This window comes from Salvelinus namaycush, chromosome 23, assembly GCF_016432855.1.
Source record: "Salvelinus namaycush isolate Seneca chromosome 23, SaNama_1.0, whole genome shotgun sequence".
NCBI lineage: Eukaryota > Metazoa > Chordata > Actinopteri > Salmoniformes > Salmonidae > Salvelinus > Salvelinus namaycush.
Window position 1 is genome coordinate 25,327,243 of NC_052329.1, and position 18,128 is coordinate 25,345,370.

General features: G+C 47.1%; 1 protein-coding gene across 1 annotated transcript; it reads right to left on the minus strand.

Annotated features, from left to right (window-relative positions):
- Positions 1–5,309: 5,309 nt before the first annotated feature.
- On the minus strand, positions 5,310–17,845 carry LOC120018568 (solute carrier family 13 member 2-like). Its single transcript, XM_038961783.1, has 12 exons — positions 17,744–17,845; positions 16,208–16,336; positions 12,646–12,782; positions 12,132–12,352; positions 11,129–11,309; positions 10,575–10,697; positions 10,027–10,236; positions 9,692–9,786; positions 6,442–6,557; positions 6,164–6,325; positions 5,734–5,871; positions 5,310–5,444 (listed from the first exon to the last, which is right to left on the minus strand). Exons 1-12 carry the CDS (start codon positions 17,843–17,845, stop codon positions 5,310–5,312), a joined length of 1,749 nt encoding a protein of 582 aa, XP_038817711.1.
- Between the last annotated feature and the right edge of the window lie 283 nt (positions 17,846–18,128).

Genomic DNA, 18,128 nt, shown 5'->3' on the forward strand with positions numbered 1-18,128 from the left:
GGACATTTAGAGACTTGTACCGAAGCCACTCCTGCATTGTCTTGGCTGTGTGCGTAGGGTCGTGTGCGTAGCGACACCTGTGGCGGGCCGGGCGCAAGCACGCTGATACGGTCACCAGGTGTACAGTGTTTCCTCCGACACATTGGTGCGGCTGGCTTCCGGGTTAAGTGGGCATTGTGTCAAGAAGCAGTGCGGCCTGGTTGGGTTGTGTATCGGAGGACACATGGCTCTCGACCTTCCCCTCTCCCGAGTTGAAGCGATGAGACAAGACTGTAACTACCAATTGGATACCACGAAACTGGGGGGGAAAGGTGTAAAAAAAATATATATATATATATGGAACCACCCTACCACCTGACTATGCATGAAACCACCCTACTACCCATCTATGCATGGAACCACCCTACCACCTGACTATGCATGGAACCACCCTACCACCTGACTATGCATGGAACCACCCTACTACCATCTATGCATGGAACCACCCTACCACCTGACTATGCATGGAACCACCCTACCACCTGACTATGCATGGAACTACCCTACCACCTGACTATGCATGGAACTACCCTACCACCTGACTATGCATGGAACCACCCTACCAACTGACTATGCATGAAACCACCCTACCACCTGACTATGCATGGAACCACCCTACCACCTGACTACCACCTGACTATGCATGGAACCACCCTACCACCTGACTACCACCTGACTATGCATGGAACCACCCTACCACCTGACTATGCATGGAACCACCCTACCACCTGACTATGCATGGAACCACCCTACCACCTGACTATGCATGGAACCACCCTGCCACCTGACTATGCATGGAACCACCCTACCACCTGACTATGCATGGAACCACCCTGCCACCTGACTATGCATGGAACCACCCTACTACCTGACTATGCATGGAACCACCCTGCCACCTGACTATGCATGAAACCACCCTACTACCATCTATGCATGGAACCACCCTACCACCTGACTATGCATGGAACCACCCTACTACCTGACTATGCATGGAACCACCCTGCCACCTGACTATGCATGAAACCACCCTACCACCCAACTATGCATGGAACCACCCTACTACCATCTATGCATGGAACCACCCTACCACCTGACTATGCATGGAACCACCCTACCACCTGACTATGCATGGAACTACCCTACCACCTGACTATGCATGGAACTACCCTACCACCTGACTATGCATGGAACCACCCTACCAACTGACTATGCATGAAACCACCCTACCACCTGACTATGCATGGAACCACCCTACCACCTGACTACCACCTGACTATGCATGGAACCACCCTACCACCTGACTACCACCTGACTATGCATGGAACCACCCTACCACCTGACTATGCATGGAACCACCCTACCACCTGACTATGCATGGAACCACCCTACCACCTGACTATGCATGGAACCACCCTGCCACCTGACTATGCATGGAACCACCCTACCACCTGACTATGCATGGAACCACCCTGCCACCTGACTATGCATGGAACCACCCTACTACCTGACTATGCATGGAACCACCCTGCCACCTGACTATGCATGAAACCACCCTACTACCATCTATGCATGGAACCACCCTACCACCTGACTATGCATGGAACCACCCTACTACCTGACTATGCATGGAACCACCCTGCCACCTGACTATGCATGAAACCACCCTACCACCCAACTATGCATGGAACCACCCTACTACCTGACTATGCATGGAACCACCCTGCCACCTGACTATGCATGAAACCACCCTACTACCATCTCTGCATGGAACCACCCTACCACCTGACTATGCATGGAACCACCCTACCACCTGACTATGCATGGAACCACCCTACCACCCATCTATGCATGAAACCACCCTACTACCCATCTATGCATGGAACCACCCTACTACCCATCTATGCATGGTACCACCCTACCACCTGACTATGCATCTATGCACTACCCATCTATGCATGGAACCACCCTACCACCTGACTATGCATGGAACCACCCTACTACCCATCCATGCATGGAACCACCCTACTACCCGACTATGCATGGAACCACCCTACCACCTGACTATGCATGGAACCACCCTACTACCCATCTATGCATGGTACCACCCTACCACCTGACTATGCATCTATGCACTACCCATCTATGCATGGAACCACCCTACCACCTAACTATGCATGGAACCACCCTACTACCCATCCATGCATGGAACCACCCTACTACCCGACTATGCATGGAACCACCCTACCACCTGACTATGCATGAAACCACCCTACCACCTGACTATGCATGGAACCACCCTACTACCTGACTATGCATGGAACTACCCTACCACCTGACTATGCATGGAACCACCCTACCACCTGACTACCACCTGACTATGCATGGAACCACCCTACCACCTGACTATGCATGGAACCACCCTACCACCTGACTATGCATGGAACCACCCTGCCACCTGACTATGCATGGAACCACCCTACCACCTGACTATGCATGGAACTACCCTACCACCTGACTACCACCTGACTATGCATGGAACCACCCTACTACCCATCCATGCATGGAACCACCCTACTACCCGACTATGCATGGAACCACCCTACCACCTGACTATGCATGAAACCACCCTACCACCTGACTATGCATGGAACCACCCTACTACCCGACTATGCATGGAACCACCCTACTACCTGACTATGCATGGAACCACCCTACCACCTGACTACCACCTGACTATGCATGGAACCACCCTACCACCTGACTATGCATGGAACCACCCTACCACCTGACTACCACCTGACTATGCATGGAACCACCCTACCACCTGACTACCACCTGACTATGCATGGAAACACCCTACTACCCATCCATGCATGGAACCACCCTACTACCCGACTATGCATGGAACCACCCTACCACCTGACTATGCATGAAACCACCCTACCACCTGACTATGCATGGAACCACCCTACCACCTGACTATGCATGGAACCACCCTACCACCTGACTATGCATGGAACCACCCTACAAGCTGACTATGCATGGAACTACCCTACCACCTGACTATGCATGGAACCACCCTACCACCTGACTATGCATGGAACCACCCTACCACCTGACTATGCATGGAACCACCCTACCACCTGACTATGCATGGAACTACCCTACCACCTGACTATGCATGGAACCTGCATGGAACCACCCTACCACCTGACTATGCATGGAACTACCCTACCACCTGACTATGCATGAAACCACCCTACCACTTGACTATGCATGGAACCACTCTACCACCAGACTATGCATGGAACCACCCTACCACCTGACTATGCATGAAACCACCCTACCACCTGACTACCACCTGACTATGCATGGAACCACCCTGCCACCTGACTATGCATGGAACCACCCTACCACCTGACTATGCATGGAACCACCCTACCACCTGACTATGCATGGAACTACCCTACCACCTGACTATGCATGGAACCACCCTACCACCTGACTATGCATGAAACCACCCTACCACCTGACTATGCATGAAACCACCCTACCACCCAACTATGCATGGAACCACCCTACCACCTGACTATGCATGGAACCACCCTGTCACCTGACTATGCATGGAACCACCCTACCACCTGACTATGCATGGAACCACCCTACCACCTGACTATGCATGGAACCACCCTACCACCTGACTATGCATGGAACCACCCTACCACCTGACTATGCATGGAACTACCCTACCACCTGACTATGCATGGAACCACCCTACCACCTGACTATGCATGGAACTACCCTACCACCCAACTATGCATGGAACCACCCTACCACCTGACTATGCATGGAACCACCCTACCACCCGACTATGCATGGAACCACCCTACCACCTGACTATGCATGGAACCACTGAGTGTTTCTTTTGTTTGGTTGTCCTCTGAGTGACACTACCATGCAATGATCACGGCAGAATGTTACCAAGATTATAACCCAAATGTTTTTACATCTCATTTTATTTCCAACCGCCCTGATGACCCTAGGTCATGGAAAAGTAATCCTGTCAGTTGTTCCTTTAATTAATTCTATAAATTGTAATTACATTTTATTTTATTCATTTCCTTCTTTACCCTAAATTATTATTTAGTATTTTACTTAATTTTTTAACCTACTGTTTTGAAAGGATTCTGAATTATCTGAAAGCTATATAATTGAAAACAACAATAAGAACATTGAAATAGAAAGGATTTGCCTTCCGTACCCTTCAAACCAATTGGGGTCTCCGTCAGTGGGCATAATCCTATGGGTGGCAATGGGATTTGAGGTCATCATTTTTGCCCAAATTCATATTCTGCAATCCTACAGGAAGTGGGTATGAAGGGAGCAGTGCCACAAAATGTATGAACCCAAAAATCAATGTGCAACCCAAATAGTAATGTCATCATCAGACATTAACTATAATGCAATTATAACCAATACAAATAATTCCACATTTAGTTTGAGATGGCGTGTACTTGGACACTTTAAATTATTCTCCTATTTGGAGTGGTTGTGTGTGCAGCATTTAATACAGTAGACATAAAAACTGTTGAAACAATAATAAAAAATATATACATTTTGTGCAACAGCTGTAAGGACTAAGAGCGCAACGTTTCATAATAATATGCCACTGATGGAGTTCCTGACATCAAAATAACATTTGTATTCCAACACAGATTGCCATTCACATTAAATAGATGTTTGTTAGTTTGTTGTTGTTTTTGACATAATAATGTGTTCAGAGAAACATAAATGATCTCATAGATTACCCTTATAATCCCCTAACCTCAAATAAAGTTATATTCTATTCTATTCTGTTCTATTCCCCAAACAGACACAGTATTTTCACCTCGTGTCCGCTCCTCTAAACTTAAGCAGATTTGGCTATCCCAAAAAGGATAAAATACGACCTGCATAGCTAGCTGTACAAAAAACATTTAAATAGATTAATTTAAATTAATTCAAATCAATCAAAACTTTGACAGAGTGTAGGAGGAGTACCAGTCCAACCGGTAAACAGATACTGTGTGTGTTGTTACATGGAGTGTGTATACAGTAGCAGCTTTAGATCACCCTGAGTGGGTTGACCATCAGCACTGTCTTCTGTTTACAGCCTGCCCCAGATAGAGGTGTACATACAGCATCTCTCCCCTCTTCCCATCCCTCCACTCTCTTCCTCCTCCTCCTCCTCCTCCTCCTTCCCTCCTTCCTTTCTTTCTGGTGTCTCTGGATCAAGGGGTGGGTATGGTGGTAACATTGGCCCAGTCAGGGAAGGTGTTGAGATTGAGCATGGCTGCTCCCCAGGTGTTCAGGGCGATATTGATGGTGATGACACCAATAATGTTCAGCACGAATCCAGCCTTCACCTGTTGTCAGTGCAGTGAAAAACATGGGTCACAGACAGAATGTTTCACAACCATGTATTCTACTAGCCTGCATCCAAACTGAATTGCTCCGTTTCACTACTGGTTTCAATAACTCAATCAATCAATCACATTTCTTTACAAAGTGTTTTTTACAATGAAGAGATGACCAGACTGAAATCATGAAGTGAAAAATAACAATTCAGTTTGGATCCAGTACTGTATTTCACTCTACACAAAGTACTGTATGGAGAGAGGTGCGAGGTGAGGGGTGAAGGGTCGTAGGTTGTACCATGTCCATGACTTTGAGGTTGCCATAGGAGAAGGCGATGGCATTAGGGGGCGTGGCCACCGGCAACATGAAGGCCAGCGAGGCACAGATGGTGCAGGGCAGCATGACGTACAGCGGGTGGAGCTTAATGGCTACGGCCTGAGAACAGACCGACAGGGTCACACATGGGTTAAAGGGGTGAAATTAACATGTAGTGTATGCCTAAGTGTCAGACCTGGGTCCAATACACATGTCATATACTTAGCTGTGCTTGATTTCGTTTTCTCGGTAAAATGGAACCAATGGAATAGTCCCAAAAGGACAAACTCCAAACTAAATCTAGCATCACTTAAAATCATTGATCCAGGTTTTCTAAGTGAACATCTGTGTTACCATGTATGTTGCCTGGGTGTGGGTATGCGAATTTGTAAGGGATTCTCTCTGCTCTTACCATAGAGGCCAGTATAGGCAGGAACAATGTGGTAGTAGCTACGTTACTGGAGCACTCAGTGAAAGTGGCGATGAGTAGAGACAGGAGGAAAGAGATGGCAACGGGAGGGATGGACTGCAGGGGGGCCAGACTTTCTCCTAGCCACTGAGACAGACCAGACTTCTTCACACGGATAAAAACAGAACCACAGTTGTCATCATTTTTGTTACAAAAAATATAACACAGACAGACACACAGACCAATTCAGACCGACCGACCTAACAACAGACTGACGGTACCTCGCTGCCCCGGGCCAGAGCGAAGCCTCCTCCCACTAGCAGGAGAATGTTCCAGGGCATCTTCTTATGGACCACGTCCCAGTTGAGCAGGGTGGGAGGGGCCTTCAGGGGCTTTCCTATAGGGACAAGGCACACACTGGAGAATGAAACAAGGTTTACAATCACGGTACTTATAGCCTCGATTCCAGGCACTTCTGCAGAAACTTGGTAGTATGGTAATGCAAGTTAGGAAGGTACATTGTATCTCTGTCCAAATCTATATGGTCTATATTGTTACAGTGTACTGGACTCTGTCCTAGATGGTACTGTACTAACTTATGCCTACTTACATTGCTACTAAGGAATCAAAGGCCATCGTTAAATCCTAGATACTAACATGACCACGAAAACACTCTTTGCCAGGAATACGAAAACAGAAGTCAAAGAGCCATGACAAGGCACCTCAAAGTCTGCCTCGCAAACTCTGCTGCCTCGCACTCCAAACTCTAACTCTTCACTAAGTGCCTTTAATCATTGTGACACACATGTATTTACCAAACACATTGAGCTGCCGCCGTTTAGAGGTAGGTGCTGAATTACTGGAGCCCTCCGTTTAGAGGTAGGTGCTGAATTACTGGAGCCCTCCGTTTTGAGGTAGGTGCTGAATTACTGGAGCCCTCCGTTTAGAGGTAGGTGCTGAATTACTGGAGCCCTCCGTTTAGAGGTAGGTGCTGAATTACTGGAGCCCTCCGTTTAGAGGTAGGTGCTGAATTACTGGAGCCCTCCGTTTAGAGGTAGGTGCTGAATTACTGGAGCCCTCCGTTTAGAGGTAGGTGCTGAATTACTGGAGCCCTCCGTTTAGAGGAAGGTGCTGAATTACTGGAGCCCTCCGTTTAGAGGTAGGTGCTGAATTACTGGAGCCCTCCGTTTAGAGGTAGGTGCTGAATTACTGGAGCCCTCCGTTTAGAGGTAGGTGCTGAATTACTAGAGCCCTCCGTTTAGAGGTAGGTGCTGAATTACTGGAGCCCTCTGTTTAGAGGTAGGTGCTGAATTACTGGAGCCCTCCGTTTAGAGGTAGGCGCTGAATTACTGGAGCCCTCCGTTTAGAGGTAGGTGCTGAATTACTGGAGCCCTCCGTTTAGAGGTAGGTGCTGATGTAACGGATGTGAAATGGCTAGCTAGTTAGCGGGTACGCGCTAATAGCGTTTCAATCAGTTACGTCACTTGCTCTGAAACCTAGAAGTAGTGTTGCCCCTTGCTCTGCAAGGGCCGCGGCTTTTGTGGAGCGATGGGTAACGACGCTTCGTGGGTGACTGTTGTTGATGTGTGCAGAGGGTCCCTGGTTCGTGCCCGGTTCGGGGCGAGGGGACGCCATAAAGTTAAACTGTTACACTGAATTACTGGAGCCCTCCGTTTTGAGGTAGGTGCTGAATTACTGGAGCCCTCCGTTTAGAGGTAGGTGCTGAATTACTGGAGCCCTCCGTTTAGAGGTAGGTGCTGAATTACTGGAGCCCTCCGTTTAGAGGTAGGTGCTGAATTACTGGAGCCCTCCGTTTAGAGGTAGGTGCTGAATTACTGGAGCCCTCCGTTTAGAGGTAGGTGCTGAATTACTGGAGCCCTCCGTTTAGAGGAAGGTGCTGAATTACTGGAGCCTTCCGTTTAAAGGTAGGTGCTGAATTACTGGAGCCCTCCGTTTAGAGGTAGGTGCTGAATTACTGGAGCCCTCCGTTTAGAGGTAGGTGCTGAATTACTAGAGCCCTCCGTTTAGAGGTAGGTGCTGAATTACTGGAGCCCTCTGTTTAGAGGTAGGTGCTGAATTACTGGAGCCCTCCGTTTAGAGGTAGGCGCTGAATTACTGGAGCCCTCCGTTTAGAGGTAGGTGCTGAATTACTGGAGCCCTCCGTTTAGAGGTAGGTGCTGATGTAACGGATGTGAAATGGCTAGCTAGTTAGCGGGTACGCGCTAATAGCGTTTCAATCAGTTACGTCACTTGCTCTGAAACCTAGAAGTAGTGTTGCCCCTTGCTCTGCAAGGGCCGCGGCTTTTGTGGAGCGATGGGTAACGACGCTTCGTGGGTGACTGTTGTTGATGTGTGCAGAGGGTCCCTGGTTCGTGCCCGGTTCGGGGCGAGGGGACGCCATAAAGTTAAACTGTTACACTGAATTACTGGAGCCCTCCGTTTTGAGGTAGGTGCTGAATTACTGGAGCCCTCCGTTTAGAGGTAGGTGTTGAATTACTAGAGCCCTCCGTTTAGAGGTAGGTGTTGAATTACTGGAGCCCTCCGTTTAGAGGTAGGTGTTGAATTACTGGAGCCCTCCGTTTAGAGGTAGGTGCTGAATTACTGGAGCCCTCCGTTTAAAGGTAGATGCTGAATTAAGGGAGCCCTCCGTTTAGAGGTAGGTGTTGAATTACTGGAGCCCTCCGTTTAGAGGTAGGTGCTGAATTACTGGAGCCCTCCGTTTAGAGGTAGGTGCTGAATTACTGGAGCCCTCCGTTTAGAGGTAGGTGCTGAATTACTGGAGCCCTCCGTTTAGAGGTGCCCGGTTGCTATTCAGCCATGATTACTACAAGTTTAGATAGCTGGCTAGACTAACTTAACAATCTAAAAAATGTTAGCTGACATGGCTAATTGAGTGACTGCCAATGACTGACATAACTAGAGGAAAACTGCTTGTGGACAACCAAATGTCAAAGTTGAGACGCCGATTGAGTCCCCCCAAAAAATAATGTCACGGCTCACCATTAACATGTCCAACCCATACTTTAAGAAAGGCCGCTCTATACAATAGTATCACAGACAGGCAGACACACACACCGTCTCTCTCAATCGCACACTCGTAAACACACGAGTCAAATCAAATAAAAATAATTGGTCACATACACATGGTTAGCAGATGTTAATGCGAGTGTAGCGAAATGCTTATAGTAATATCTAACTAATAATCGAACATTTCCCAACAACTACCTAATACACACAATCTAAAGTGGTGAATGAGAATATGTACATATAAATATATGGATGAGCGATGGCAGAGCGGAATAGTCAAGGTGCAGTGGATGGTATAAAATACAGTATATACATGTGATATGAGTAATGTAAGATATGTAGGCATTATTAAAGTGGCATTATTCAGAGTGGTATTGTTTAAAGTGACTAGTGATCCATTTATTAAAGTGTCCAGTGATCGGGTCTCAATGTACTCACCACTCAAAGATATATTGACAAAAAACACACACATGCACAAACGTGCATACACACACACACACATACCATCCTCAGAGTACCCGCCACATCTGGGTAGTTGGGATGGGATCACAAAGAACAGCGTTGACATCAACATGGCCACTGTGCCATCAGTGACATACCTGGAACATATAAATCGACATATAAACAATGTCTCTCAGTCCCACTCAACGTGTCCCTATGTATTAATATGGTAGTTACATAGGCATGTACAGTGTAATTACAGTTTATGTACATATTATGTGTATAGCTGTATTTGTTGCTTACAAAGACTGCAGAAAGCTATTAGATAAAAAAAGCGAGATAACCAGGCAGAACCACAGGGAGTTACAACACAGAACATACTGATGTCTATCACTCACGGTTTGTCCTTGTTGAAGAGCACAGCGGCCCAGCCGGGCATGAAGCCTGGTTCTGTGGTGAACCAGAGCAGGACCAGCCGGACAAACATCACCAGGATGCAGCCCTCAGCGAAGGACACACTGCCCAGCTTCTTATACTCATTCTTTATCACCCCGTACGCCTCCTTGTCACCATCTTTATTCGTTCCACAGCCAAACAACTTCTTCATGCTGTGGGTGAATGGGCCAAATAGATCCCAGACATATCAGAGATCTCTATACAGTACCGTATAGGGCGCTGGGTCTTATATAGGCTTTTATCTACTTTATCTATAGGTCAATGTCTAACATAAATGGATATCTACATAAGTGAAATATGACCATAAACCATTACCTTCTATTGTTTTACTATGCTTATTATATTGCATTTTGATGATTGGATATGTTCGTGAATGTGTCCCCTTTCAACATGGACTGCAGGCACATAATCACATTGCTTCGGCTTCCTGCCAAAAGTGTTATGGATGTTATTGACTGGAGGTAAAACATAACAGAAAAGAAGGACTCACTTGCAGCCCAGGTACATAAACTGCAGCCACAGCCAGGAGATGATCAGCATCAGAACCATGTTGGGGAAGGAGAAACCAAACCAGCTGGCAAAGTTGATGATGTCTCCATTTCCTGGGAACAGTCTGTGGGGAAAGAATGATAGAATGATAGAATTAGAACTAGCATCAGTTACATGAACATTCCAAAGGGTACTGTACTGTAGGTACACCCAACATGGCCGCCGGGCGGTGCACCCACCAAAAAATGCTGCATTGAACGGGAATGTGCAGGGAATTCTAATTCTATCGAGGAGGTGACAGAGATGTTAGCTAACTCCCAAGCCAAGGAACTACTGTACAGTCAGTGTATCCAGCCTTGTGCTTTAGCTGCTGTAAACAAAGTACACTGGGCACTGCAGTTTTCCCAGAGAAGAACAGTTGCTAAACCAGTGTGCAATACTGTATCCACACACAATAACCCTTTAATGAGAGCTACTCAGATGGGTATCTTACTGTATTTACTTGTAATAATACCCATACATAGTAAGCCTTTATAAACAGACATATAAACATACTCGTCGACCTGTCCTTTGAGGATGAGGTTCGGGGCGGTGCCGGTGAGGGTGGCTGTTCCTCCGATGCTGGCAGAGTAACACACACTGAGACTCATGCCTTTATCCAGTTTCAGGTACTTAGCCTCCCTCTTTAGCTTCCTCTCCCTCGCCTCCGGACTCTCCTCCACCTCTGGCTCGGGCTCTGGAGGGAGAGAACCATGGGTCAGCCAATCAGAATGTTCAGGGGTTAGAGGTCAGTCTGTCAGAAGTTTTCCTAAGGGTAACTAAGAGATTAGGGCAAATATTTTCCACCTGTTGTTTTCAGGGAGTCTGAAACAGGGATGATATAGAATATGATGTACAATATGTCTGAGTCAGTTGTATTCCATCTTAGCCAGACGAGAGAAGTCCAAACAATCTTGTCTTGAACAGACAAAATCAATAAGGTCACATCCTGAATAAGCTTATCAATATCTCTTACTTACTTGTGTACCTCTACTAAGATGAATGGTTGAACAATTGACAGAAGGGTGTTTCAGGGAATCCACAACAGGTGTGAATGAGGTGTGTTATTCCTGGGCTGGAACAAAAGCCTGTCCACCCTGTGGGTTTCAAGGACCATGACTGAGGAACACTGATGTTGAGAGAACACACACTGTATTCTACTTACCTAACTGAATTACATTCTTCATGGGCTTGACATCCTTTGTACATTTAGTAGCACCTCCATCATCTGCCAAATAAGGGAGATATCATTTATTACAAAAACAGAAAGATGTGAATCAGCTTGTGATTGTGAAAGCTCATGGCGAACTTATGGGCATAGTCTAGTAGTACCAGGCTGTATTTTAGTTTGAGAATGGCTTGAGAAACCTAGAATGGATGGTGTCGAGGCCAATGGACACAAAACAAATTACTCTCAACACACACATACACACATACATACATACACATACCCCGCCCCACACACACACCACTTCCTCTTAACAACACACACATATGGTAATACTGTTCTCCTTGTCACCCATATCAAAGGCTTGGTTGTCCTGGCCCTTAGGTATCCCAGTCCCGGGCCCGGCCCCTCTGATGGCCATCAGGTCCATCTCCCTCTCCTCTGCCTGGGCCTCGGTGTCACACAGCTGCTTCAGCACAGCATTAGCGATGGGCAGCATCATGGCAGTGGAGGCTGTGTTACCGATCCACATGGACAGGAAGGCTGTGGTGCCCATGAAGCCCATCATCAGACTGGAGAGACAGGAAGGGGAGGGAGAGAGAGAGAGAGAGAGAGAGAGAGAGAGAGAGAGAGAGAGAGAGAGAGAGAGAGAGAGAGAGAGAGAGAGAGAGAGAGAGAGAGAGAGAGAGAGAGAGAGAGAGAGAGAGAGAGAGAGAGAGAGAGAGAGAGAGAGAGAGAGAGAGAGAGACCATTTAAAAAGGAAACAGATAAGACATTTGATATGAATTACACATTGGGCTATCAGAACACTAGACCAAACAGCTCTGTAATAGGAGAATTAAAACAGATAAAGGGGGTCTCTTACAGGGCAGGCCTCACCCCTACTACGAGAAGTACTCTGAGGGCGATGCGTTTGTGAAGGTTCCAGTGTTCCACAGCTATAGCCATCAACAGCCCTCCAACGAACAGCATGTTAGAGTCCTTCATGTACTGGGTACACACCTGGATGAGAGACAAACAGGGGGGTTCTGAATGACTGTACTGGTCTGAGACAGGTTCTGCTTATAAATACCATAATATACTAAACATGGGATCAACAGTAAGGACTTTATCAACAGTACTTACACTACCATTCAAAAGTTTGGGGTCACTTAGAAATGTCCTTGTTTTTGAAAGAAAAGCACCTTTTTTGTCCATTAAAATAACATCAAATTGATCCGAAATACAGTGTAGATATTGCTAATATTGTAAATGACTATTGTAGCTGTAAACGGCATACTTTTAATGGAATATCTACATAGGCGTACACAGGCCCATTATCAGCAACCATCACTCCTGTGTTTCAATGGCACGTTGTCATGACTTCCGCAGAAGTCGGTCCCTCTCCTTGTTCGGGCGGCGTTCGGCAGTCGACGTCACCGGCCTTCTAGCCACCGCCGATCCACTTTTCATTTTCCATTTGTTTTGTCTTTGTCTTACACACCTGGCTTCACTCACCCAATTACTTGTTTATTATTTAACCCTCTGTTCCCCATGTTAGTTTGTGAGTTATTGTTTGTATGTAGTAAGGTCCGTTAATGTGGGCTCTCTTTTGTAGTGCATTTGTATTATGTTGAGTAAAGTACGTTTATTTACTCATATCTACTGTCCTGCGCCTGACTCCTATACACCAGCTACATACAGACCACATTCCAGAATAACTCACCCGGAATGGAGTCAGCAGGAGCAGACGCCCTCCCTGTGGCGGTAGAGGAGCGCGTCCAGCAGCACGCGACCATGTTGCAACGTCTGGGCACCGCCATGGATTGCGTGCTGCAGACGATGGATCGTTGGGAGAGAGGAGGTTTTCCAGCGCCTCCATCAGCCCCGCCACAGCGGGTCCCACTGTCCACCCCTCTTTCACCCGGTCCCAGCGGGATTCGACTCGCGCTCCCGAGGGAGTATGATGGGATGGCTGCCGGATGCCAGGGGTTCCTACTCCAGCTGGAGCTCTCCCTGGCGACTGTCCACCTGGATCCTTCGGGACGTGAGAGCGTGTACACTCTCGTCTCCTGCCTTTCAGGCAAAGCCCTGGAGTGGGCCAACGCCGAGTTACGCAGAGTTCACCCGCCGCTTTCGGGCAGTGTTCGACCACCCGCCTGAGGGTCGAGCGGCGGTTGAACGTCTGTTCCACCTGAGGCAGGGGACGAGGAGCGCGCAGGATTTCGCATTGGTCTTTCGGACCCTGGCCGCCAGCGCGGGGTGGAACGACAGGGCCCTGATCGATCACTACCGGTGCAGTCTGCGCGAGGACGTCTGTCGGGAGTTGGCCTGCCGAGACACCACCCTCACATTGGACCAGCTGGTGGACCTGTCCATCCGGCTGGACAACCTACTGGCTACCCGCGGACATCCGGACCGGGGCCTGTCAGTTCCATCCCCCAGCACCTCCTCTCCGACGCCCATAGAGCTGGGAGGTGCTGCGGTTAGGGCGACCGGAGGAGGGGCCATTCCCTGCACCATCTGTGGCCACAGAGGGCACACTGCTGGTCGGTGCTGGGGGGGTTCCTCAGAGAGTCGAGGCAGCAGGCAGGGCACTATCGTGTCACCCCAGGTGAGTCAGCACCAGGCTCACCCAGAGCCCCCTGTTGCTCACATGTATGTGTTTATTAATTTTCCTGAGTTTTCCCCGCATTCCCAACATAAGGCGCTCGTAGACTCAGGCGCAGCTGGGAATTTTATTGATCGTTCATTTGCCCATAGTTTAGGGATCCCCATTGTTCCTGTGGATATGCCCGTCCCTGTGCACGCCCTAGATAGTCGACTATTAGGGTCAGGGCTGATTAGGGAGGCCACCGCTCCACTAGACATGGTTACGCAGGAGGGTCACAAGGAGAGAATCAGTCTCTTCCTTATTGATTCTCCTGTGTTTCCCATGGTGCTGGGCCTACCCTGGTTGGCCTGTCATGACCCCACAATTTCGTGGCAACAGAGGGCTCTCAAGGGGTGGTCACGAGAGTGCTCAGGGAGGTATGTAGAGGTTTCCATCGGTGCGACCACGGTGGAAAGTCCAGACCAGGTCTCCACCGTGCGCATCCCCTCAGAATATGCCGATTTGGCTCTCGTCTTCTGTAAGAAGAAGGTGACTCAATTACCACCCCATCGACGGGGGGATTGTGCGATAAATCTCCTGGTAGACGCAGCACTTCCCAGGAGTCACATGTATCCTCAGTCACAGGAGGAGACGGCGGCTATGGAAACATATGTCTCCGAATCCCTGGGGTAGGGATACATTCGGCTCTCCACTTCACCTGCCTCCTCGAGTTTATTTTTTGTGAAGAAGAAGGATGGAGGTCTGCGCCCGTGTATCTATCGGGGCATCAATCAGATCACTGTGAGGTACAGCTAACCGCTGCCTCTCATCGCCAGTGCGATCGAGTCAATGCACGGGGCGCGCTTCTTGACAAAATTGGATCTCAGGAGCGCTTACAACCTGGTGCGTATCCGGGAGGGGGACGAGTGGAAGACGGTATTTAGTAACACCAGCATGTGTAGGTTCGATTACAGGCTCAAAATGGCTAGAAACAAAGCACTTCTGAAACTCGTCAGTCTATTCTTGTTCTGTGAAATGAAGGCTATTCCACGCAAGAAATTGCCAAGAAACTGAAGATATCGTACAACGCTGTGATCTACTCCCTTCCCAGAACAGCGCAAACTGGCTCTAACCAGAATAGAAAGAGGAGTGGGAGGCCCCGGTGCACAACTGAGCAAGAGGACAAGTACATTAGAGTGTCTAGTTTGAGAAACAGACGCCTCACAAGTCCTCAACTGGCAGCTTCATTAAATAGTACCCGCAAAACACCAGTCTTAACGTCAACAGTGAAGAGGCGACACCGGGATGCTGGCCTTCTAGGCAGAGTTCCTCTGTCCAGTGTCTGTGTTCTTTTGCCCATCTTAATATTTTATTTTTATTGTCCAGTCTGAGATATGGCTTTTTCTTTGCAACTCTGCCTAGAAGGCAAGCATCCCGGAGTCGCCTCTTCACTGTTGACATTGAGACTCTGTACGCCTATCTAGATATTCCATTAAAAACCAGTCATTTATAACATTAACAATGTCTACACTGTATTTCTGATCAATTTGATGTTATTTTAATTGACAATTTGTTGGGGCTTTTCTTTCAAAAACAAGGAAATAACTAAGTGACCCCAAACTTTTGAACGGTAGTGTAGGTGCTTTATTCAAACGTCCTCATAACTGTATCTACTAAACCAAGATTTATATTTCAAATTTTTGTCATAACAACTGTTGACCTGTTTATTTTGATCATAAAACAGAATCTTGTTTTCTCCATTGCTGAGTCTAGTGGGTGGGTAAGATCCAGTCATTAGGTATGAAGGTGGTTGAGTAGAGAGGGGAGAGCGGGGAGAGGATAGTGGTGTTGGTACCTCGCTTGACTCCATAATGCCCATCATAGGGAAGAGGATGATAGGCAGCAGACCGGTCACAGCCAGGGGCATGCACTCTGTACACCAGTACAGGGCCGTCAGGATGATCACATAGCCACAACTAGCCTCCTGTACACACACACACACAGACACACAGACACACAGACAGACAGACAGACAGACAGACAGACAGACAGACAGACAGACAGACAGACAGACAGACAGACAGACAGACAGACAGACAGACAGACAGACAGACAGACAGACAGACAGACAGACAGACAGACAGACAGACAGACAGACAGACAGACAGACAGACAGACAGACAGACAGACAGACAGACAGACAGACAGACAGACAGACAGACAGACAGACAGACAGACAGAGACAGGGACTGTGAGAGGGCTGTTGAGGTAGGTAGCATACAACAACTGTTGTTGTAGGACAACACGTACAAACGCGTACCACACACAGTCATTCCTCTCTCAGGACCATTTTGTTCTCAGTGAACAATCAGCTGAGACAACAGCCAACAGCATCAAAGCACTGACAAGTAGTATAACTATTTTAGAACATAAAGATATCTTATTGTGTGCAATTCAATACATCTATTCAATAAGTTAGTTTCAGTTACAGTTGTTCTTACAATGCATAGTAAATAACAATCATTCTTGAAGAATATAACTTATATTGCTTAATGAGCTTAGTTCAACTGTCATACTCTATCAGAACCCAAAATATGAGCTTGTTTAACTCCAATGTTTGTAAACAATGTAATGTAAACACACTCTGTATAGTCTCAAAACATGGTTAAAACTATCATATTTATACCATGGATGGTGAGTCCTTGCATCCCTAGCTCCGTCTATGAATTTGAGAGTGGTTATATTTCTCCAGCCCCATCCCTCAGCTTTTACCAAAAGTTTTAATCAGTGACGGGTGAACCTATGTAGTTGTTTGAACTGCAGATTGCCCCTTTAATATATATTTTGATATATGAAGTTAATCAAACACATTCTTAAAGGGGAAAACGGGCTTGGATTTTATAGAAACAAATATATTTTATGACACACGGTAAGCCATTGATGATAAAAGATGAAGAACTATAAACTGCCTGTAATGCAAGTCTTTCATGCATGATGATTTATTGTCCTGGAGGACAACCGTAACTCACAGGAAACTCAACCTGTAATGTGCATGGCTGCTGAACCTCCTATCTACACACACTAAATTACCAGTCTACAGTAGATTCCTGGATATTGTGAAATAATTAAAAATGTCACAAATACAATGGAAATGTCACTTTAGGAAATACATACAGACGTGTAACCAAAATATTCAGTGAAGCTTTAATAAACATATAGAGTTGTCTAGGAATTCCGGCATTCAATTTGTGTACGACCAGGACTTGAAATGCTTCAGAACGTTATCCTCAACTAAGAATAACTTCTGAACTTTCAAGAGGGTTAAAACAAACACATCAAAGCCTCAGTTATACACAAACAAACACACGCAAACACACACACACACTCTTACCGGTCCCCCAACTATTATGGGTAGAGGTAAAATCAACAGTGGGGTGAGGAATATGATCAGGTAATTCCGATACCTCCATAGCCCAGTCAGACACACCACCATGGCTGGTCCAGATATCCAGAGAGTAGCTCAAGTACACAGAGAAGAGAGATAGATATATTAGACAGAAAATCTAATTAGAGTGTGGGTGCAAAGGTTTTACGACATAATTGGGGACGCTACCACGCTGTTTAAAGACAGAACAGGAGATAAAGTTGCAGTATACATACAGTATATCACGTAGAGGCTGAATTAAATATTAACTTTTGAGTGAGGTGACTGGGCTGAGGAGGGAGTGTGTTGTACAACACAAGAAAGTAGTGTGAGTGAGTGAGGGGTGAGTGAG